Here is a 23631-nt window from a genome sequence, read left to right as displayed (position 1 = left end):
AGTAGATGCCCAGAAGGAACTTATCCTTTAGGTGGGAAGACACAAACCCAAATAAAAAACACAAGTTGACATTAAGTCCCAATGAGTACTGTGCACAAGCCAAAATAGGGGGAGGGAAGTAGTCAGAGAAGATGACATTTGAGCGGGGAGCTGTGAGAGGGAGGTAGCTCCGTGAGGTTCACAGTAAAGTCATGTCAAGTATGAAGGACAGCATGTGCAAAAGCCCGAACATGGGACTGAGCTTTGCATGTTCAAGGGACAAAAAAAAAAAAAAAATGGCTAGTGGGGCTAGAGGGTAAAGAGGGGAACAAGAAAAGGGAGGTGGAGTCCGGCAAAAATAGCGCCAGATACACAGACTCATCGTGGGGATTAAATAGGTTAATATATGTAAAGGCTTTTCAGGGGAAACTGTAACTGAGTTAACTAGACACAAAAGGGAGAAAACCTTATTCTAGGCAGGAAACAGCACGTAACCAGGTCCTAGAGAGGGTGACAAGAATCATGACAAATGTAAGGAATAAGCAAAGGCCAGACAAAGTGCAGGGTAAAAAGATCAAGGGAGAAGAGTGGTAGGGGACAAGGCCTGCCAGGTCAGCAAGGGCCAGAACCTGGAGCATCTTAGAGGCCTTGACAAGGAATTGGATTTTGTTCCAATGGCAATAGGGAGCCACTGAAGGCTTTTGAGCAGAGGAGTGACATGATCTGACATACTTTAAAATACTACTCTGGCTGCCATGTGGAGGATGGACCGGAGTGAGGCAAGGCTGATTCGGGGCAGGGAGGCGAGTGGGGATGCTGCTGCACTGATCCAGGAAAGAGACGATGGTGACTGGGACCACAGACAGAGGGCAGCTACACAAGATGTTTAGGAGTTAAAAAGGCTGAGCCACGGAAGTAGAAGTGGGGGAGGAATTAAACGTGGGTTTCGGGATGAGCAGCTGGGTGGATGGTGGTGCCCTCAGCAGGAAAGCCTTGAGGAGGAACAGGCGTTCAGAGAGACATCAAGGGCAGCGCTTTCTGCCCACAGGTCCTGTCCCCATGCTTTAATAAAATCACCTTCTTGCACAAAACAAACAAACAAAAACAACAACAAAAAACCCAAAGAGACATCAAGGAATCCATCTGAGGGTATCGTCTGCATGTTGAAATGTCAAAGAGAGAGTCAGCAATCTAGGGAGGGGTCTGGGCTTGTACGGAAAGTCCTCAGCACAGGACCTTGCATGTACCTTGACAGCTCTACATATTACTGTCATTAGAGGAATAGTCACCTGGGCATGTTTGGGGTATGCTGCCCCTCCTCCTACCTGTGGTAGCGGTGACCGCCTTCAAAGATGAAAGAATCTACAGAGCTGAAATACATTCTTTATTTTAGGAATGAAAACCAGATAAGGAAGTAAGAAAAAGATACCTTTGTTAGTTGCCCTTGAAGTACCATCGAAAGAACATCCTGGGGAAACAAGGAGGCATTTGTGTTGGTGGGAAAGGTTTGGGATTAGATATCTGGGTCCTGGAAGCCTGGGTCCCAAAGGTAGACAAGGCCTGCACTCTTGGATCTGAGAGAAGAGGACCTATGGGCTTGGACTCCTGAAACTGGAGGAGGAAGGGACTGGGGGCCTGGACTCCTGGGTCTGAGGGTGGAGGGAGGTGGGGGCCTGGAGCCTGGGTCTGAGGGAGGAGGGGGCTGGGGGCCTGAACTCCTGGGTCAGGGTGGAGGGAGGTGGGGGCCTGGACTCCTGAGTCTGAGGGAGGAGGTGGCTGGGGGCCTGGACTCCTGGGTCTGAGGGTGGAGGGAGGTGGAGGCCTGGAGCCTGGGTCTGAGGGAGGAGGGGGCTGGGGGCCTGAACTCCTGGGTCTGAGGGAGGAGGGGGCTGGGGGCCTGGACTCCTGGGTCTGAGGGAGGAGGGGGCTGGGGGCCTGGACTCCTGGGTCTGAGGGAGGAGGGGGCTGGGGGCCTGGACTCCTGGGTCTGAGGGTGGAGGGAGATGGAGGCCTGAACTCCTGGGTCTGAGGGTGGAGGGAGGTGGGGACCTGGACTCCTGAGTCTGAGAGAGGAGGTGGCTGGGGACCTGGACTCCTGGGTCTGAGGGAGGAGGAGCTGAGGGCCTGGACTCCTGGGTCTGAGGGTGGAGGGAGGTGGAGGCCTGAACTCCTGGGTCTGAGGGAGGAGGGAGGTGGGGGCCTGGACTCCTGGGTCTGAGGGAGGAGGTAGCTGGGAGCCTGGACTCCTGGGTCTGAGGGAGGAGGGGCTGGGGTCTGGACTCCTGGGTCTGAGGGAGGAGGGGGCTGGGGGCCTGGACTCCTGGGTCTGAAAACGGATGGACTGGGGGTCTGGACTCCTGGGTCTGAGGGAGGAGGGAGGTGGGGGCCTGGACTCCTTGGTCTGAGGGAGGAGGGGCTGGGGGCCTGGACTCCCAGGTCTGAAGGAGGAGGGGCTGGGGGCCTGGACTCCAGGGTCTGAGGGAGGAGGGGACTGGGGGCCTGGATTCCTGGGTCTGAAAACGGATGGACTGGGGGTCTGGACTCCTGGGTCTGAGGGAGGAGGGGGCTGGGGGCCTGGACTCCTGGGTCTGAGGGAGGAGGGGGCTGGGGGCCTGGACTCCTGGGTCTGAAAAAGGAGGGACTGGGGGGCCTGGACTCCTGGGTCTGAGGGTGCTGGACACCAGGGCTGAGGAAGGAGAGCGGATGCTGGGACTCCAGGGTCCTGGGCACTCACCACACCACAAGGGTCGCACTGACTGATGCTAAGGCCGCGACGGCCGCGAGCAAGCATTGGTTGCTCAGCGTCAGAGCCTCGGGCCTGGCCAGCAGCTCGCCCAGGCTTGGCCTCCAAGGTTCGATCATCTCCGCCTCCAGCGGCGCCCAACGCAGCACTTCCCGAAAGGAGACCTGGAGCTCGGTCTCCCCACGTGGGGGCGCACCAGTCACTGCGGGGCCACGTACGTCAGCAGGCGCAAGCCCCGCCCCGCGCAGCCCCGCCCCCCCGCGCAGCCCCGCCCGCACCGTTAAGAAAGAAGTAGAGCCGCGCCAGTGGGATCTGGTCGTGCAGGATCACGCAAGAGAACGTCCCGCGGTGCGCGGGCTGCACCGGCCGGATCCGCGCCAGGTTTCCTCGGGCCCGCGGGAGGTCTTCGAAGTAGGACACGTCCTGCGTCCGGACCTGCGGGACGCTCGGGCTGAAGCGGCGGGAGGAGAGGAGCCTCGCCCGAGCCCAGGTCAGATTCCCTCTGCCGGGTCTCGCCAATGCGCAACGTCCAAGCCCCGCCCCCGAGCTAGACCACACCTTCTTGAGCCCTGGCCCCACCCCTAGCCCCTTATGCACTGACCCTTCACGCACGACCCCGCCCCTCTAAGCCACCTCCTGAGCCTTGCCCCCACTTCTAAATCCAGGGACCCTCCCCGTGCACGAAGCCTGAATCTAGACCGAGCTCCCCCGAGCCCCACCCGCTGCGTCCTGACCACCCATCCTCTAGAGAAGCATAACCCTCCTCCTCAGCCCTTCGCGCTGGCCCCGCTCCGACTCACACCTCCTCCTGCGAACTTCCAGGAATAGGTGATTTCCTCCTGAGGCAGTTGGAAGTTCACAGTGCAAGAGAACTTAGCCTGATGACCCCGAGTCACCGTCAAGTCCTGAACTGAAAGCAGGCCCGCGTCACCGCCCGAGCCCGCCCCCGTCTGGCCCGGTCCCTTCCCTGCTCAGCTCTCGTTCCTCCGGTCCGTCCGGTTCCTTTCCCCCTCCAGGCCCCGCCCCTCACCTGGGCAGTCCAGCGGGAGGTCGCAGACCGTGGAGTAGCACCCGCGGCAGTGGAAACGCCGGGCGACTTCCTGGAGTCCTGTGGGACGGAAACGCTGCACCTGGGCTCCATCTGCGTTCCCCAGTCCGGGTCCCTTTGGCCAATAAGGTCTGTGCAGCCTCCCGGGCTCTAACGGCCAGACAGGTCCTGGGCGCCGCCTTCCCTGCGCTCACTGGCTGGCTCGCAACACTCTCCGGCCTCTGGGACTCCTATTGGCTTGTTTCTGCTTTCGGGCCCGCCTTGTATGAGGTTTGCGAGCAATACCTGCTTTTACTTTTCTCCAGGGCTCTTATTGGTCTCCCGTTCTAGTCCCAGGTTTCGCTCCCGACCACCTCCCTTCCCCCTCAGTTCTGAGCTTGGGATGTAGTGCTTACCGCAGGGAGGGATGCAGGCCCGGACTGTGGAGAGAGAGGAAGCGTTACTATCCTGGAAGTGCCCACCTGAAGCTCCCCTAGAGGATAGGTTACTGGGCCAGATGCTTTCCCCCGAGGGGGCGGAGCCAGGCCCGCCGCAGCCCGCCTAGGGGGCGGAGCTAAGCCTGCAGCCGTCCACCTGTAGGCGGGGCCAGGCCTGCAGTATTCCACTAAGGTCAGGCACAGGCCTGCCGACTAAGGAGGCGGGATCAACCCTGGGGTATCCCACTGAGGGGGCGGGGCTAGACCCTGGGCGATAGTTTCAGGGGACAGGGTCAAACGAGGGGGCCCAATTAGAGAAGAGGTGTGGCAGGCTAGAATTCGCCCACTGAGGGGGCCCAGTTGGAAAGGAAACATCACAGAGTGCGCAGGGCCAGAGAGATCCAGAGAGAGGACCGGGCTAATCTGGGACAGAATCATCCCAAGATGGGGTCCTAGCTGGAAAGGAAACCTTCCATTGAAGCAGGGACCAGATTCTAGAGTGTTCCTCACAGGGGAAGAGGCTCAGAGGGACTGGGCTAACGGGAGACGATGGCTGGCTCAGGATTTTAGAACTGTGTGTGTGTGTGTGTGTGTGTGTGTGTGTGTGTGTGTGTACCGACTCCCGCGCGCTGACTTCTTTTACCTTCTTTAAGCTGCATAATGACCTTCCGCATTTTCTCCGCAGCATCAGGAAAAGCCACCTTAAAGGAGCCTGGAGGGTGGAGGGGGGCCTTGTGGTAAAGACCCTTTCTCAAGGCCGGTCAACTTGCTATCACGGTGTTTGTGCCTTCCTCAGGCCCTCCCCATCCCCACATGTCTAGTATATAAAGCACCCCCGTCTCACCTCCTCCCGCCCTGTCTACCTGGAAGGCTGACAGATCCCCAAGTCTCCTTCCATCTGCCTCTGGACTATCTTTCTGATGGAACCCCTCCTCTGCATCCTCTGCATTGATCTTGTTGAGAGGAAAGGGGAGGATAAAGATCAAATTCCTCACCAAGGGCCCTACAAGGTCTGGCCTAGTTTCCTCTGCCTCTCTATTCCATCCCTGTTGCCCACCTTTCATGTATGAAAACGACCATATTCTCTAGCACCTCAGGGCCTTTGCACGTGCTGCTGTGTTTCTAGCACATCTTTCCTCCTACTCCTACTCATCCTTCATCTCCTACCTCATGTCCTCTCCTTCGAGGTGTTCCCTGACCACAAATCTAATCTAATCCAGTTCCCTATTTTTGCCTCTCGAAGTGTTCCATTCATTCCATTCAGAGTTCTCACCAGTTTACAATTATATATATTTATATATACAGTGATCATTTAAGTCTGTCTCTTCAGTTAGTAAACATGTCATTCTTCAGTGCTGTATCCCCAGAACCCAGGAGGGGGCCCTGAGTCTTAGCAAGTGCTCAGAAGTATGTGTAGAATGAATTCCAGGATCCAGCTGGAATGGAGACCACAACTGGTGGCCTCTGGCTCCAGTCCATCCCTTGAATGTGTTATATTTGGACTGGAAAGTATTTTTAAAAAATGAACCAGTTGCTATCGTATAAAATTTGGGAAAGTCACATAGAATGTTTGGCATCTCTTTTACAAAATTTGGAAGAGCCATAACACAAGAGACTGTATTTTCATGAGGCAGCAATTAGCTAGAGCTTCGTGGCAGCCACCCCCCCGGGCATGCACCTGCCACTTCTGCATGGTGCCCAGACTATTCATTTCTACCCCTTTGACTCTTTTTTATCTCTGTTCTTATGCTGTTGGAGTTTTGACCATTGTAATGGCCTCCAAACTGTAAGGTTTTGTGGTTTTTCCCAAAGTGGATGGCTGGCTGGATTGATTTACCGGTGGAGGTGGTTTTGGAAATTAGAAATGTAGCAGATGTGGGGCACCGGGGTGGCTCAGTTGGTTAAGTGTCTGACTCTTGATTTCTGCTCAGGTCATGATCTCAGGGTTGTGAGATCAAGCCCCGCGTTGGGCTCCGTGCTCAACACAGATTCTGCTTGGGATTCTCTCTCTCTCTCCCTCTCCCTTGCGCCCCCCCCCCAAATAAATAAATAAGTAAAAAAGAAATGTGGCAGGTGTTACGGACTGAATCGTGTCCCTCCCAAAGTCATAATGTTGGAAGCCCTAAACCCCAGTACCTCAGAATGTGACTGTACTTGGAGATACAGCCTTAAAGAGGTAATTAAGTTACAATTAGGACATTAGGATGGGCCCTGATCCAGTATGACTGATTGCCTTATAAGAGAAGGAAATCTGGACACCCACACACTGAGGGAAGACCATGTGAAGACACAGGGGGAGAGAAGATGGTCATCTACAGGCCAAAGAGTGATGCCTCAGAAGGAACCAATCCTGCTCACTCTGACACCTTGATCTTGGACTTCTAGCCTCCAGAATTGTGAACAAATACATTTCTATTGTTTAAGCAACCCAGTATATGGCACTTTGTTATGGCAGCCCTAGCAAACTGATAGACAGGGATTGCTAGTTCCTTCCAGATATCTCTAGTAACATCACACTGCATTTCAGCTGGGAAAGCACCCCCGGCCCCACCATCCACCCAGCTAAAAGACTGTATTCCTCAATATCCCTTGCAGCTAGGTGTGGTCATGTGACCCACTTGTGGTCATATAACCAAGTTTTGGTCTGATTTGTAAGTGGAAATGTCATGTGCGAGTCATAGGAAGGAGCCTTAAGAGAGAAATGGCACCATCTTATTGACCCTTCCCCTTCCTCCATCTGCTGCCTTAGACTTGGATTTGATGGCTGGAGCTCTAGCAGGCATGCAGAACCATGAGGATAAGGGCTACATCCTAGGATAGTAAAGCAGGAAGCTGGAAAGGGTTTGGGTCCCCCAGAAAATGAAATGGTGCTGCCATATGAAACTTAAGCACCTACCTCAAGACTTCTAGCTGGCTTAAGCCATTGCACGTGAAATGTGTAATTTCAAACCGTACAGAAAGGGAAGGAACTGAGAATACTGGTGAGAGAGTGGCTGATGTGATGATCCTTGAGTATAAACTGGAGGGAGGGGGCACTGAAGCCAGGAAGTGGGTTCAAAATGAGGGGTCAAGGACTTAGAGGTCTCTCCTTGGCCACAGGGCGGGCGTGTGGTCTGGAGATGGCAGGATGGTCAGGAGGATGTGGTCAGAGTGGGGCGCTCAGATGAGAGGCCAAGATGTTGGAGGAGTCATCCAAGGAATATCTCTGTGCCAAACCAAGTGACTCACAGGGAGGATGAGTGTGGGATATGCCAAGTGAGCCATGGCAGGGGTGTGTGTGTGTGTGTGTGTGTGTGTGTGTGTGTGTGTTATATCTAAGTACGTCATGGGAATAAAGTAGGGATGGAGTGAAATGTCCAAAGAGGCCAAGGGGTGGAGGCTATCTCAAGTGAACCAGAAGGGGGCATGGTAGATGTTGTAAAGTCTCCCCCAGAGAGGTGTGTATCATTAGGAACTTCAACTTTCAGACCATCCGGGTTTGAGTCCTGGCTTGTCCATCTGTGAGCACACCTGCCTCCCGTCTGAGAAACCCATTTCAAATCCTCTTCCCTACATGACCTTGGCCAAATATGTAACTTTCCTGATCCTCAGTTGGTAAAATGGGGACAGTATCAGTGTCTATTAGGGTTGGGGGGGATTTAATGCCATACAATATAAAAGCATCCCCGTGCCAAACTATGTGCCATTGGATGGCTGCATCTGAGAATGTCCGTAAGCGCTTAGGATGGTGTCTGGGACACAGTGAGTATATTACCATCTCCAAGTTTGAGATGGGGAAATGGAGGCACGGAGAAGTTAGGAAGGTGGCCAAAGGTCACATAGCTAGACTTGACCCCCGGTGATCGAGCTGCATTACCTGCGGCACACTGCCCTTCACACCGCACCACCCACTCCCTGGGGTATGGACACAAACAGTATCCCCTGCCACCACCAAGAGCCTCTCTGAGTCAGCACGTCCATCTCTTGGGTCCTCCATCTGGGAGACCTGGGAGTTGCCCTTCCCCTCCCCCACGCTTCCCCTACACAAGGCCGGTCTTGATATCTCCTGGCTCCATCCTTTCTGTCCAGCTGGGCCCCAACTTCCCCCATCTGGAAAATGGGCTTACCAAACCCCACCTGACAGGGCTGGTATGAAGATACCCTTTAGGACGATAATTAGCATCAGTAAGTGCAGACACGGCCTCTCCCATGTATGGGGCAGGTTTGGCACAGAGTCAGATCCGTCATCTTCCTCCCCCTCTCCGCTCACGCTTGCCCCTCTCAGCTCAGCCCTCATCTTGGGGTTGCGACTGGTCCGAACCACCGCTAACCCCCTCACTGGTCTCCCTGCTTCTGCCCTTGGCCCTCGTGGCCGTGGTCTGATCCTGTCTCTTTCTCTCTCCTTAAAAGCCTCTGATGGCTCCCCCCTCAAGAGCGAAAGTGGAAGTCAGTTCAAGGGTCCACAAGGTCGGTTCCCCAAGTGTGTTCCTGGAGCAGCTGCGGCAGTGGGCAACTTGTTAGAAAGGCCCACTTCCTGGCCCTACCTCAGACCTAAGGGGCAGAAATGGAGGGTGGCACCCAGGAGTCTGCATTTTCACAAGCTCCCAGGAGATTCTGGCACACACTGGGGCTTGAGAACCACTGGCCTACGAGGTCCTACAGGATGTGGTTCTTTGCAGCCTCCGATTTCATCTCCTGCATCCTCCCCCTCCCGCCTTGACTCCACTCCAGCCCTTCACACTGGCTCTTCCCTCTGCCTGGAACGCTCTTTCCCCTGATTATCTGTATGGCTCCATCACCTGGTTCAGGTCTTTCCTCAATTGGACCTTCTCACGTGCAACTCCCCTGACCAACCTATTTAAAATAACCACCCCACTGGGTACCCTGTTCCCTTTCCCTCCTATTTTCCTCCTACATCCTGGATTACCAACTGACACACTGTAGTATTTCATGGATTATGTTTATTGTCTGCCCCCCCCCCCCCCAGTATAAGCAACGTGAGGGCTAGTGGTCTGCAGATCTGGTCACAGCTATGTCCCCAGTGTTGTTTCTGGCACATTCGATGAATACCTGTTGGTCGTATTGCACCAGCTTTTCCCGGCCTCCAGTCTGTCCCCTTCACAACCCCAGAGGGTCTTTCCATGCCCAGAACTGAGCCTGCCCTTCCCCTGCTCACAGCCCTGCTCCTTCAGGACAGTCTCAAGTCTCCTTGACCTTTCAGTTAAACCCTGGACCTGTGGTCTAGCTGCTTCCCGGATGTCCCCCGAGTCCCTCACCGTCGCTATGTCCTAGCCCAACTCACCATCTGCTCCCAACCTGCTCTTTCTCCCAGGCTCCCCGTCTCAGGGAAGACCCAGTGCCCACCCTCGCATGGAGCTGGACCCTGGGCGCTATCCATTCCCCGCCCAACCCCAGTCCCCAGACAGACCTTCAGACCCAAGCCCCGTCCCTCCTGCCCTTGACTCTCTTCTTCATCCATGCTGCTTTTCCACCTTCACAGCCCCGCCCCAGCTCAGGCCTCCCTCACCCCTGCCTCCACCCAGGCCGCCCAGCCTCCACTGCCTCCCCACTCCATTGCGTCCCACACACAGCTCTAGGGAGGTCTTCTACACACAGAACTGGACTTGTTCCTGTTCTCCTCAAAACCTTCTATGACAAGATGGCCTAAGTGGGGAGAAAGGGTGTTTTCTGGAATCCTGAGCACCTCCCTTCACCCCAGCTTTGAGTTGCTCAGGCCTCTCTTTGGGGTTGGGGGATCTGTAGCTGAAGTCTTCTTCATGCTGACCCCCCAGACACCCCCTGGGTGGACAGGAACCTCCCCATCTTTCAGGATCATCGTCAGAAAGCTTGCTGGGCAAGAGCAGAAAACAAAGGGTGTAACAGCAGATGTAGAAATAAGCCCTGAGCCCTGGACCAACAACTGGCCAGTTTATGCTGCAAGCAGTGCTCCGCCTTCCTCCTCCCTCTCCCTCCGAGGTCCGTCTGGTCAGGAGGCTCCTCCCTCTCAGGGAGGCAAGGACATTGTCCCACCTTACAGGTGGGTAAGTTGAGACCCAGAGGGAGGCAGTAACACATCCAAAACCTCATAGCCAGGGGGAGCCACACAGCCAGTTCAGAACTCATGTCTACCTGATCCCAACTAGGTTTCAGACTCTAGGTCATTTCTGCACTCTTCTTTGAGCTCCCCACAGCATCTGACAATCCCTTCCCCCCAACAAGTAATCAAGCTCACTCAGCTTCCTAGCACTGCCTCCTCCAGATCTGCCACATTCTGGGGGCCCCCCTGCACACACATCCATCTCTTGGGGGCTTACACCCCATGTCCACCAAACCATCCCCACCCCACTCACCCTGGGCAGTGGCCATCTCCTCGAGAGAGTGGGTCATCTGGGTGAAGGCATCATGCAGGTGGCTTCTCTCATCGTAGTCTGGGAGTAAGGGCGGAGGACAGAGGCTGGGAAAAGCAGTTCCCTCAACACCACGTCCACGGTGTGGACATTCTCTGTCTCTCTAAGACACCTCCTGTCTCCAAGTCTCTGTCCCTTGCCCCACTGCTATCCCCCATCTCTGAGTCTGTCCCTCCCCCCCAGTGTCTATCCTGCCTTCTCTGAGTCTGTCCCCCATCTCTGTCCACCTCCCGGAGTCTGTCCCCCATCTCTATCCTCCTCCCTGAGTCTATCCCCCCACATTTCTATCCTCCCCCCTCTGAATCTATCTACCCATCTCTATCCTCTCTTTAGTCTGTCCCCCGGTCTCTATCCTCCCCCTCTGAGTCTGTCCCGCACTCTATCCTCCTCTCACTGAGTCTGTCCCTCAGTCTCCATCCTCCCCTCTTAAGTCTGCCCCCACCCTCCCTCTCTGGGTGAATCTCTCAGTGGTCCACCACGCTCTCTGGAACCTCCCTGTGCAGACACCCTTCCCCCTCCCCCAGGACCCTGGAAGAAGTGGCAGGTCTCCTCACTGATTTCAGTGTCTAGGAGGCCCTTAAAGGCGACGGTGAATGCCTCCTCACACTTTTCCAGCTCAGGGCCCTCTATACCAGCAAAGATCTGGCAGATGCGGACACGCTCCTTATAGGATGTGAAGCAGAGGAGACAGGCCCAGGCGGGGGCCCTGAAGACCATGAGGGCTACCAGGGCAGATGGGACAGCACTGCCTGGGGCCAGCAGGGCCATAACAGAGGGTCTTGGCCCAGGGAGAAGCTGGTGACCTTTGTGAGGTCACCACGGGGTGGGGGAGGGGCATGTGGTATGGGGGCAGAGGTTGGATTTCTGTGGCTGGTCAAATGTCAAGCTCTGGGTTTTCGGGGAGAACGGGTGTGAGGAGTCAGGGGTCAGGCGGGCAATCCCCAAGCTTGTGGTTAGGCCGGACGCCAGGCTCCCAAGAACCTCACCTGTGACCCTGGATGTCCTCACAGGTTAAAGGGTCTCAGGGACCCAGAGGCCGGCAGTGTTGTGTGTGGTGGCCTGACAGGCCCTGGCGTGGGGCGGGGGGTCAGAGTGGAGATGGCACAGAGATACTGTGAGAGCCCGAGAGACAGAAACTGAGACACGGAGAGATATCAGAAAGCACAATAAGAGAGAGATGGAGAGAGAGTCTGAGAGGCTGCTGTGTAGACACGCAGCCGACTCCAGAGACACAGTGGAGATGGAGAGACAGAGAAAGCAAAATAGAGGTTTCTTCATGGGACAGAAACTCTTTGAGGGAAGTGGGAGGAGGGAATGCAAGGACAGGACAGGAGAGACAGCCCAGCTCCTCCTCCCAGGGTCCCCCCGCATGGGGCAGCGGTCAGGGGCTGGGGTCCCCGCCGGGCGTCCCGTGCAGGGCGCAGCCTGGGGAAAGCTAGGAGGCCGTATAGTGATCTCCGTGGGTGTCCTCCTCAACTATACAACCTCCTACCTCAGCCCGGGGGGCGCGGCAGGTGGACAGACAGACGGATGGACGGACAGATGGGGGCCAGGAGGGCCAGGGAGGGTGGGGAGGGCCGGGAAGACCCCAGCCGCGATGGTGAGCCCCCGACACGGACCCACAGACTCGAGCTTGTGTGCGGCGAAGGCCCCGCAAGGTCGGTTCTACGGGTGGGTGCCAGGACCCAGGAATCCGGGCCCCCGGCCCCCTCCTCCCCAAGGAACCCAGGAATCAGTCCCAGGGACCCAGGAGTTCAGGCCCCTAGCCTCTTCCTCCTCAGAGGTCCCTGGAGTCCAGGCCAGTAGGCCCCTCCTCTCTCAGACACAGAAGTCCAGGCCCCCAGCCCCCTCTTCCCTCAGACCCGGGAGGCCAGCCAGGCCTGCCTCCCTGGGGAAGGCACAGCCGGGCTTCCTGGATGCGGAGTCAGAGGAAACCTCACCTGTTTCGGAGTTTGGCCCCTTGGGCAAGCAGCTCCCTACGTACCTGTCAGATTCTGGAATCCAGGACTAGGGCGGAGGCCGGGATCTGAAACCTTCAAACCTCTCTGGATATTCTCCCCCTCTCTCATTTCTTCTTTGGGCCTCCCATCATTTATAATGATGACAGCTATGAACCCTGAGCACTGACGCTGCCCCGGGCCTAGCAAGGTGCTGTCAGCTTCCCCACTGAGCAGGGGCGAAGGCTGCCCAGAGATCCGGAGAGGCTGGGCCAGAGCCGGGCAAGCGGGAGGAGCCGGGCCTGGTAGGCGGTGGCCCAGCACCCAGCCTCCCCACCCCGGGGCTAAGAGTGCGCACCTGCGAGTGGCAGGTCGGCCTCTCTGTCCAGTTCTGTCTGTCTTGCTCTCCCCGTCCCACGCTCCATCTCCATCTTTCTGGCTCTCTCCTCCTGTTTCTGCGGCGCCTGGCCTCCGCGTCAGCCCCGGCTTACCTGGTCTCCACCTCCTCCTGCGTCTGTTTCTCCGGCTCTGCATTGCTCATTCTCCGCTCCTGTCCTCCTCGCCCCTCCGTGGTCCCGGCGCTCTCCCTCGCAGATGGCCTCGCCCTCTCTCTCCTTTCTCATTCTTTCTCTTTCCCTTCGGTCTTTCTTCCTCCTCCTCCCTCCCTCTCTCTTTGTCTCTCATTCTCTCAGTCTCTTCCTACCTCAAGGTCTCTGTCTCTGGCCCTCTCCCTTCCCCTCTCCGTTTCTCTCCCTCTCCCATCTCTGTCTCCCTCTGTCTCTTTCCTCCCTTCCCTCCCCCCCACCCTTCTTTCTCCCTCCCTTCTCCTTCGCCCCCTCTCTGCCTCTCTCTCTCTCTCTCTCTCTCTGTCTTTCTCCTTCCCTCTCTCCCTCCCCCTCGCAGCTCGGAGCCAGGTCTGGAGCTGGGGGTGGGGTGGGGGTGGTTCGAGAAGGGGCCCAGGGCTGGGGTAGCGACCTGCTGAGGAGGGGGAGGAGAGGCGGGAAGGGGGCGGAGGAGGAAAGGAGATGGGGGGCCAGAGTCGGGTCCGGTTCTCATCCCCCTTCCCTCCTTCCCAACCTCCCAGACCCTCAGGCGGGGGCGAGAGTCAGGCCAAGGTGGGGAGGAAGGGGAAGGGAGGAGGCTGCCCCCGCCCCCCCACAACCTGGCCCAGAGCCCAGGCCGGGTTCCCAGCATGCCCCGGGGCTGCCTGGGGCCTGAGGAGGGGGTGAGAGGGGAGCTGAGAATCTTAAAGATTTGCAGGACCCGAGCATCCCCCCACTCCCTCGACAAATTTCTCCTTGGGGAAACTGAGACCCAGAGAGAAGGGTCAGGACTTGTTCAAGGTCACTGGACGCGGCGTTGATGGAGACATGAACTCTCTGGGCCCATAGGCCCGATTTGGGGAAGGGGTTGGCGCTGGACTTCCCTCAGGTCTGGGTCCCCCTCCCCCTCTCTGCAGACCCTGGGGAGCCCCCAAGGGTCAGAGAGCAGACCCAAACAGTCTGGCACCATGGCAACCAGCTGGCCCCGCCCCCTTAACCCCCGGAGGGCTGAGATCCAGCTGGGGCTTAAAGAGGAGGTGGGGACGCCTGGGTTCGGGGAAGGAAGGGGAGAGGGGCCCGGACTCGGTCGTTTTGTGAAGGGTGGGGGCTGGGGTGTGGACTCCCAGGTCTGCGGGAAGAAGAGGCCGGAGGCCCAGACTCTCTTGGGTCCTGGGGTAAAGGAGGCTAAGGGTTCGGATTCTGGAATTCTGAGGGAGGGGGCTGGGTTGCGGACTCCCAGGTCTGAGGGAGGAGGGGGCTGGGGCCTGGAATCCCAGTTCCCCAAGGGAGCCTGGATGCTGGGCCTCTCCTCCGCCAGACATCCCCTGCCCCCGCCGCTGACCCTGGCCTGTCTGGCAGCCCAGACAACCTCCCCCCCTCCTCCGCCCCCACCTCGAACGGCTCACCCTTGACCCCTCAAAGCCCCGCAGCCCCTTCCCTGCCCCTCCCCCTCCCCTCTAGCCAGACGTTAACCCTTCCGCTGCCGGAGGCACCTCCAAAGCCAACCTCTCTCCCTCCACCTCCCCTAAGGGCTCGGGCGGGCATCTTGCCCCAGCGTTCTTCAGCCTCCGCATCTAGCTATCCCGGCCCCATCTCTGTCTTCCTCTGGAATCCAGGAGGTGTTCTCCGCCCTCTCCTCCTCTGGACCCCCGGAATCCGGGCCCTCAGGCCCCCAGCCCCCTCCTCCGAGGATTCGGGAGTCTGGGTCCCCAGCCCCCTCCTCCTCCAAGAACCCAGAAACCCAGGCCGCGGCGGCCTCCTCCTGGAACCCTGGGTCGGGGCCCCAGCCGTCCCCCCCCGCTGCCCACCAAGCCGGCTTTCCGCAGACTCACGGCTCCGGGGCTCCCGCGTCGGAGGGCAGGGGCTCCCCGGCCAGCCCCCAGGCCGCGCCGAGCCGGGCCAGCCGCCGCCCGCTCTCCATCCTCTCCCCGCCTCCGCCGCCCGACGGCCTCTCCCCTTCCTCCCGGCGGCCTCGCCATCCTCCTTCCCTCCTCCCGACTCCCTCCGGCCCGCGTCTCCGCCCGGGACCCCGCGGGCCGGCCCCCTCCCCGGGCGCCCCCGCCCCGGCCCCTCCCCGCCGCCGGCCCGGCCCGGCCTGCCTCCCCCGGCCCCGGAGCTGGCCCCGGTCCAGGGGAAAAAATTCCATCCAGCCCCGGGGAGGAGGCGCGGGCGGGGGAGGGAGCGCGCGGGGAGGCCGGCCGGGAGCGTGACGCAGGGCGGAGGGAAGGGACAAAAGGGGCCGGGGCGGCGGGGCGCCGCGCTCCACTTCTCCCTCCCTCCGCCTCCCGCGGCCGGCCCGGCTCTCCCCTCTCCGCTTTCTCCCGCGCCCTCCACCTCTGCTCCCTCGCCTTCTCGCCGCGGCCGCCGCCTCCTGCGCGGTGCATTCTCCTCCTGCTCTCTCGGTCTCTGTGTCTCTCCTCTTCCTCCTCCCGCCGCACCCCCCCCCCCGTCCCCAGCCGCAGCGGGGTCTGCTCCCCTCCTCGCTCTCCCCCTTCCTGCCCTCCCAGCCTCCTTCTCCTCCCTCCGCTTCGGTCCCCCCGCCCGCTCCCCGCACTAGGGCCCCAAAGGTGAATCAGACCCATATCTGCCCTTGCAGACGGAGCTCACAGTCTGATGGAGGAGACAGCCCCAGACGCAGACAGTTCCAATCCAGGGCGACCGGGGTATGACAGAGCCAGAGGCCAGCGGCTGCGGGAGCCCAGGGGCGGAAGGAATCCTTTCAGCTGGAGACAGCCGAAGGGACCTCCGAGAACCGGGAGAAGTTAGATCTGGACGGCCGAGAAGGGGGCTGGCCGCAGCAAGGGCGTTGCAGGCAGAGGCTCGAAGGCAGGGAGCCGGGGGCGATTCCGGGAGGACCGCAAAGCCGTCAAGTCGGCCTAGAGCCTTAGAGGACAGGAGCCGAGGAGCTCCGGGGATGCGGCTGAGGTGGTGGGCGGGGCCAGGCTCACGAGCGTTCTGAAGGCCAGGCTGGGAACTTTCTCCTGGGGGTGACCGGGAGCCATGGAGGGTTATGGTCAGATCTGGGCGTCCGAGAGTCCCCTCTGGGGCCCTGTGGGGGATGGATGCGGGGGGGCGGGGGGGATGCCCGAGCTGGGGCTGGGACCCTGCCGACATAAAGGACGGGGCGGGGCAGAGAATGTGAGGAGGCAGGAAGGACTGGGCACGGACAGACTGTGGGGGTGACGGGGAGGGAAGAGGTGAAGAAGATACACCAACCAGGAGTCTGGCCCAGGAACTGAGGGGACAGAAGTTGTGCCCAACTGGGAATCAGTAGGAAGAGGGGACAGGAGAGGATAGGTGATATGCGCAACTTGGAACTTCATGGACCTTTGGGCCAGGGGCCATTTAGGGAAGACATTCAGACAGTGGTGGGTATACGGTTCTGGGGCTCCAACAGTGAAAAATGCATTTCCCTTCCACCCTGTCCCCCAGCCACCCGGTACTCGCTGGAGACAGCTTATGCTTACCAATTTCCTGTGTATCTTTTCAAACGAGTTCTGTACAGCTCTGCACATATATTATGCCACCCCCTTCTTTCTTTGGCCCCAGCTGGGATCACATTATCCCACACTTTGCTTTTTTAACACTCTATCTTGAAGATCCTTCTCTACCCACGCTTATCGAGCTAACTTTCGTTTTAGGGGCTGTATAGTATTCCATTGCATAAATTTATTTATCCATACTTACCCAATCAGTCAATTGGGAGATTTTTTTTCTTGCATACAAAAACTAATACTGATGCATATGTAAATTACTTTTTTTTTTTTTTACTGACTTCTTCCAATGCTCTTAAGCCTCTGAACTCAGAGATTTGATAAATACTCATTTCAAGGTCTTCTAAATTTTGTTACTAATTATTAATGATAGGAACAATAATGATGACAACACATAATCTTTATTGAATGTCTAGTTTGGGACCCGCAGTGGGCTGGGTATTTGTTACACATTGGATCATTCAATCATCGCAGCGGTCTTACTATTGGAATTGTTTTATCTCCGTGTAAGGAGAAGGGAACTGAGGTCCTGCATAGTGAGTTAGCCAGACTCACAAAGTCAGGATTTGAACCCAGGCCTCTCTGACTCCAAGTTCCATGCCTTTTCTTTGGAGGTGAGCTGCCTCTGCAAAAATATGTACCTTACTTGAGATTAGTTACTTGGCTCATGTTAGGCTTACCATGCACACAAACTCACATAGGATAAAAAAGACCTTTTGTCAGACCCTGCACCTTGATTTAGTATCCAGAATTACTGTCACTCTACATTTACCACAGATGCCCTGTAGTCGGGACAGGACGGTAACTGCGCTACCCTGCTGTCTCCTTGTCCTGGCTCTGATCCTGTCATGTTGTGACTTTCGGTGTCTGGGTCTGGCTCTGGGAATTCACTGAGGGCACAATCTAGGTCTGAGTCATCTCTGTGTCCTCACTGTCACCCAGCAAAGGGTGTGGCTAAGAGCGGGGGCCTAGGAAAATGTTTGGTAATGAATGGAGGGATGGATGAATAACAAATGGCTTTATGGGTTAGGTTGGGACTTGCTTAAGCCTCTGGGATAAAAGAACCTAATTCCCATTAGTTCTCGAACCATAAGGCCCCCATTCCCATTGGTTAGTGAGTCACAGGAACCACTGTTTCCATCATTCTCTGATATACAGAGTTCACAAATCCCTTGGCACCTAAGACTCAGCTGATGCAATTCCCACCAATCGCTGAGACTCGGGACCCACTGTTGCCCTCAGCCCCCCCACCCCGGACTTGGGACCCATCAACCCTGGAGGCACAAGGGCCCCATTCTCATCAGACATCGGCACAGAAGTACCGTCATTCTTATTAATCCCTGATACCCAACATCCATAATTCCTATACCCCTAAAATACCGGGACCACCATTCCCATCAACTCCTGAGATACAAGTTTTGCCATTCTTATTATCCCTTGGAACAGTGCGCCAGTGGAAAATAGAAACATCCCACCCATCATCACAAAGTCCATCCCCAAGTTCCCAGAACAGGAACTGTTAGCCAGGAAGATACCTGCCTTGAAGTAGGTCTGAGTCAAGGACTCACTGATTATTACTATAGAAAAGAAGGCCTCGGGTCATGAAGAACATCAAAGTAGCAGAGAATCCTTCCACATGAAGGATCAATCCCAAACCGGAGATAATCCTGCAGTACCACCAGAAAATCCTTCCACATGGGGGTTAAACTCCAAACTCAAGATAATCCTAGAGTGCCACTTAATCTCCACAGGTGCAATAATCCTCAGACTGGCAGAACATCCAAAATACCAGATGATCCAAATGTAACACATGTTCCCGTTGCACCAGTAAATAATCCTAGATGGGCACTTGCCCCTTGTAGGAATTGGGGACAGGGGACCTTTTCTGTGTGTGTGTGTGTGTGTGTGTGTGTGTGGTGGGTGTGGAGAAGACAAAGCTTGGTCCCTTTATTAACCCTTTCCTGGACAGGGGGGTAGAAAAAATGGGTGTGAATTTTGGGGAGAGTTTCATCTGAATAGTGAAGGGCTTTCAGCTGCTCTGCTCTTTGCATTTCTGCAAAAGGTAGGGAAGGTGGTTCTGAGGCTCAAGGAGACAAGTGGATGGGTAGTTTTTTCAAGCCCCTCAGCTGCCATCCACTTCCCCTTCCTCAGGCAATAGAGCCTCTTTCCTGTGAGAAATCCATTCTACATGACTCTAATAAGAATGTTCGAGCACTAGGGGCGCCTGGGTGGCTCAGTCCTTGAGAGTCTGCCTTCAGCTCAGGTCATGATCCCAGGGTCCTGGGATCGAGCCCCGCATCGGGCTCCCTGCTCAATGGGAAGCCTGCTTCTCCCTCTCCCACTCCCCCTGCTTGTGTTCCCTCTCTTGCTGTGTCTCTTTCTGTCAAATAAATAAAATCTTAAAAAAAAAGAAAAAGAATGTTCTAGCACTAATGCTTCCTCCCTCAAAACATGTGGTCTGGGCATGTGACCCAACACGGGCCAATCAGAACATTCATTCATTTGTGACCCCCACCCCCCCCAACAGAACTGATTAAAATCCAAGATTTTACGTTTTTATCCTTTTTAAGATTTTATTTTTAAGTAATCCCTACACCCAACGTGGAGCTCAAACTCACAACCCTGAGATCAAGTCTCACGCCCCACTGACTGAGCCAGCCAGGCGCTCCTTTACTTTTTTATCTTGACACCTTATTTTATGTCTTCTAAAATATACAAGCATTTGTACACACATATAGTGTTTTTGTTTTCCAAGAACAGAATTATATTGTGTATAGCAAGGTGTTTAAGAGCAGATTCTGAAGCCAGGCTGCCTGGGCTTGAATCCTGGCTCAGCCATTTTTCTAGCTGTGTCTCTTTATGCCTCAATTTTGTCAAAACCCTGAAATGGGTATGATAATTAATAGTACCTACATCACAAGGTATATGAAGATTAAAGGAGTTAATATATACAGAGTGCTTAAAACAATGTCTGGCACATAGTAAGCCCATAGAAGAATTATCTGTTATTCCTACAAAAAAATAGCTAGCTCTGTAATTTCTGCATACACATGCACAGCATTTTACATTAACAGAACAATTTTTTTTTTTTTTATTTTTTATTTTTTCATTTGCGAGAGAGACGGAGAGAGAACAAGCAGAGGGAGAGGCAGAGGGAGAGGGAGAAGCAGGCTTCTTGCTGAGCAAGGAGCCCGATGCGGGACTCGATCCCAGGACCCTGGGATCATGACCTGAGCCGAAGGCAGACGCTTAACCATCTGAGCCACCCAGGCGCCCCATTAACAGAACAATTTATACTAATGGAAATATTTTTACTACATTCTTCCTCCTCCTCCCCTCCCCTTTCTTCTTTCTTTGCTTGCCTTTTCTTGACTTTTCCCTTCTTGTCCACTCCCCAGGTGCCTCTCCACTCTGAATCCCGTATGGTATGGTATCTGTTGTAGATTGAATTATGCCCCCACCCACATATGTTGAAGTCCTAATGCCCAGTACCTGTGAATGTGACCTTATTTGGGAGTTTTTATAGATGCAATCAAATTAAGATGTGATCATATGGAATAGGGTGGGCCTTAAATCCAATGGCTGGTATCCTTATAAGGAGAAGAAGATTTGAAGATACAAAGGAGATACAGGGAAGAAAGCCATATGATGGGGGATGCAAAGATCAGGATGATGCATCTGCAAGCCAAGGAATGCCAAGGATTGCTGGCAGCCACTGGAAGCTGGAAGAGGTCAGGAAGGAGCCTTCAGGGGCACCTGGGTGGCTCAGTCAGTTAAGCATCTGCCTTTGGCTCAGGTCATGATCTCAGGGTCCTGGGATTGAGCCCCACATTGGGCTCCCCGCTCCGCGGGGATTCTGTTTCTCCCTCTCCCTCTAACCCCCACTTGTGCTCTGCCTCTCTCTCAAATAAATAAATAAAATCTCTAAAAATAAATAAATAAAATAAAATTCTACCTCATTTATTAAAAAAAAAAAAAAGGACAGAGCCTTCAGAGGTAGCTGACACCTGATATCCAACTTCTGACCTCCGTAACCATGAGAGAATAAATTTCTGTTGTTTTAAGCCACCCAGTTTGAGGTAATTAGTTATGGAAATCCTAGGAAAGCAAATCATATCCGTGTTAATCTGTCTTTCCACACCAGGTGTTCAAGTAAACACACACATGCCCATGCATGTGCGTATATGTGTATGTATATATTTGGTTTGTGTTAAAATTCCACTTTGGCCTCTGCATTTGTTCAAGTTTTTCTATTTGACTTCAGCCTTCCTTCAGTCTTTTGAAGGTTGAAGCACTGAATGCCAGATCGAAGGTTATGCCTCGTGTCTCTGAACTTGTGTGGATTCCATGAGTGTGTGATCCGCTGGGTTTACCATCACATCTAACCAGCGTAATAGCGTGAGGGATATTGAACAAGCCAGGTGGTTCCTGTCTAATTTAAGATTGTAAGAGTCACTTTCAAATTTGAGCCTCCTGGTGTAACGTGGAGTGAAAATCTTGTGTGTGCATTCAAGGTTAAAATTTTACCAGTCAGCTGAAGTGTGTGTGTGTTTGTGTGTGTGAGTAATTACATAATTACAGGAATAAGACGCTGAAATAATTAATGATGATTGTGAAAGCCTGTAGGCTGTAGGTTGGGTTTTCAGGAAAAGGACTCTGAAAAAGAAATTAGGGTTTAGGATATTAACTGGGACTGCTCTCAGGTTCAACAGCCTGAAGGGGGTGGGGGAGGGAGAAGCTGAACTATACTTCAGCGGGTCCCACAGGCAGTGCTAGAGCTGAATGCCCCCAGGCACGTGTCTCAAATCTGGGGCAAGGGGACCAGGCCTTTATATTACACACGGACCAGGTGATGGATGTGGGCTGCCTCCAGGAAGGGGCTGTGACTGTGGGTGAGGCAGCTCCTTTTCCCTGAGGGCAATCTCCTGGGGAGCAGGGGTGGGGGAGGGGGGGAAAGGGGCAGGAGGACACACTCCGCTTCAAGACCTCAACACCCCCAGCAGCATCTTGAAATGGGAAATCTGTCCATTACACCATGCCTTTTACATGCCCAAAACAAATCTTGAGAACTTCCGTGTAATTATACAAATCAGGAAATTGAGTGAGTGTGAATATTAAAGGTGTTTTATTTAGATACCATTAGGAAGACAATTTTCTCCTCTTGGGATTGACAAATCTAAAATGTAAATAATAATAGAGGCAAAACAGCAAAGATCAGATTGGAAATTCAGAGACTTTTTTTTTTATCGCAGGCAGCCTTCTTTGTAGAATTGTTTTGTATTCTACCATTCATACTATTAAAAAAATCTTAACTATAGGGGCGCCTGGGTGGCTCAGATGGTTAAGCATCTGCTTTTGGCTCAGGTCATGATCCCAGGGTCCTGGGATCGAGCCCCACATCGGGCTCCTGGCTCAGCGGGGAGCCTGCTTCTCCTTCTCCCTCTGCCTCTCTCCCTGCTCATGCTCTCTCTCTCTCTGTATCTCTGTGTCTCAAATGAATAAATAAAATCTTTAAAAAAAAAATCTTAACTATAGTTGATTTTTTAAGTTATTTAATTGTATTTTAAAAAGTATACTTCACATTTGTGAAGATGAATTTTAAAGATTTTATTTATTTATTTATTTGACAGAGAGAGCTCGAGTGGAGGGAGGAACAGAGGAGGAGGGAGACAGACAGACAAGCGGACTCCATGCTGGGCCTGTCACAGGGGCTCCATCTCAGGACCCTGAGATATTGACCCTGAGATCTTGACCTGAGCTGAAACCAAGAGCAGAGGCTTAACCGACTGAGCCACCCAGGCACCCCATGAAGATGAATTTTAAAGTTTGAAACTTTGCTGAGTTAAATTTCTTGAGGTAGAAATAAAACTCCAAAATCATGTATAACAACTTTTATGATAAAACATCTTTGATCCAGACATAATAATGAATGCAAAGAGCACCGGAAAAATAGGAAAGTGTTAGAAATAAGATGCCTGAAATACATGTTGTTCTCACTAATCAAACTTCAAAACAACATATTTTATAAGAATACTTTTGAAAGATTTTGTATATGTATATTCCAAGCTGCTTTTGACCAATGAGCATTTGCTTACTCTAATTATGAAAACAGGCTCCTGGAATGAAGGGAACATAAACAAAGTGGTACCACATTAGTACCAGGGCAAATGGAAAAGCAAACTTAGACCCCCTCTGGAGGAAGGTACTTAAATCGCAAAAGGAAAATGATCCCAGAGCAAGAACACGGTAAAGGTATAGATGTATCAGTCAGAATCTCAGTAGGAAACTGATGCACTGTTAGGGGCCCAATTACACATAAACTAATAAAGGTATAACTAGTTACAGAGGTGTGGCAGGATTAAGAGGTCCAGTAAGGAATGGTGAGAGATCCAGTACAAGCAATATGGGGAGCTATTACGACCCCCAGACCATTCTAAATGAATTAACACATAAATATTTTGAAATTTTCTCCATTTTAATTTCTATTTATTTATTTACTTATTTTCTGAGAGAGAGAGAATGCAGGTGGGGGTGGGGAGGGGCAGAGGGAGAGGGAGAGAGAGAATGCTAAGCAGGCTTCACACGCAGCGTGGAGCCAGCCACAGGGCTCAATCTCATGACTCTGAGATCATGACGTGAGCCAAAATCAGGAGTGGGACACTGAACTGACTGAGCCACCTCTAGTAAGGCAAGTATTCATAGATATAACCTGCGTAAGCAAAAGCTCTTGGGGCTTGCGACACTTCTTTTTTCATAGTGTAAAGGAGTCCTGAAACTAAAAACTCTGGGAACTGCTTCCCTATAGATACTTTGCACAGTTACACCAGATGTACATGTAAGAATGTTCACAGCAACTTCATTTGTCATGGTACCAATCTGGAATCAATCCAAATGTCCACTTAGAATCAGATGGATAAGCAAATGCAGCTAGGAAAAGAAATGAACTCCGTAGACAACTCTCACACACAAAATGTTGGAGAAAATAAGATAAAAAAATATATATATAGTCTTGTTTCATGCAAATAAATATCTATACTTGAAAACGAGCAAAAGAAACCTACATAAGGGATAGCATTAAAAAGAAGA

At 54.0% G+C, this 23631-nt stretch overlaps 1 protein-coding gene and 1 long non-coding RNA gene across 7 annotated transcripts; one reads left to right on the top strand and one right to left on the bottom strand.

Moving 5' to 3' along the window:
- Window positions 1-1344: 1344 nt before the first annotated feature.
- On the bottom strand, window positions 1345-13304 carry SPACA6 (sperm acrosome associated 6). Of its 5 annotated transcripts, none has more exons than XM_036104149.2 (9): window positions 13001-13304; window positions 10516-10593; window positions 4830-4898; window positions 4166-4189; window positions 3753-3830; window positions 3523-3632; window positions 3001-3157; window positions 2714-2924; window positions 1345-1447 (listed from the first exon to the last, which is right to left on the bottom strand). In XM_036104149.2, exons 1-9 carry the CDS (start codon window positions 13041-13043, stop codon window positions 1414-1416), a joined length of 804 nt encoding a protein of 267 aa, XP_035960042.1. In that variant the 5' UTR covers window positions 13044-13304; the 3' UTR covers window positions 1345-1413. The 5 variants fall into 5 exon arrangements, with proteins under 5 accessions (XP_035960042.1, XP_035960039.1, XP_077919656.1 ...); XM_036104146.2 differs by lacking the exon at window positions 13001-13304 and adding an exon at window positions 12557-12704; XM_078063530.1 differs by lacking the exon at window positions 13001-13304 and adding an exon at window positions 11127-11372 and having other exon boundaries at window positions 3525-3570; window positions 3753-3846.
- Window positions 3091-23052, top strand: LOC118543278 (uncharacterized). Of its 2 annotated transcripts, XR_013444393.1 has the most exons (3): window positions 3091-3212; window positions 3739-3899; window positions 22176-23052. It is a non-coding gene; the product is annotated as an uncharacterized LOC118543278 (long non-coding RNA). The 2 variants fall into 2 exon arrangements; XR_013444392.1 differs by lacking the exon at window positions 22176-23052 and having other exon boundaries at window positions 3739-6617.
- Window positions 23053-23631: the final 579 nt, after the last annotated feature.

Source organism: Halichoerus grypus, chromosome 15 (assembly GCF_964656455.1).
Source record: "Halichoerus grypus chromosome 15, mHalGry1.hap1.1, whole genome shotgun sequence".
In the NCBI taxonomy this organism is placed as follows: Eukaryota; Metazoa; Chordata; class Mammalia; order Carnivora; family Phocidae; genus Halichoerus; species Halichoerus grypus.
The sequence above is the reverse complement of the archived record's forward strand: the minus strand, read 5'-3'. Positions and strand labels throughout refer to the sequence as shown.

Coding starts and splice junctions, on each gene's coding strand:
- SPACA6 (XM_036104143.2), bottom strand. CDS start 11,340: ATGGCCCTGCTGGCCCCAGGCAGTGCTGTCCCATCTGCCCTGGTAGCC. Junction 3,633..3,752: donor CCTCCCGCTGGACTGCCCAG/GTGAGGGGCGGG, acceptor GCCTGCTTTCAG/TTCAGGACTTGACGGTGACT. Junction 1,448..2,713: donor AGTGCGACCCTTGTGGTGTG/GTGAGTGCCCAG, acceptor TTGTTTCCCCAG/GATGTTCTTTCGATGGTACT.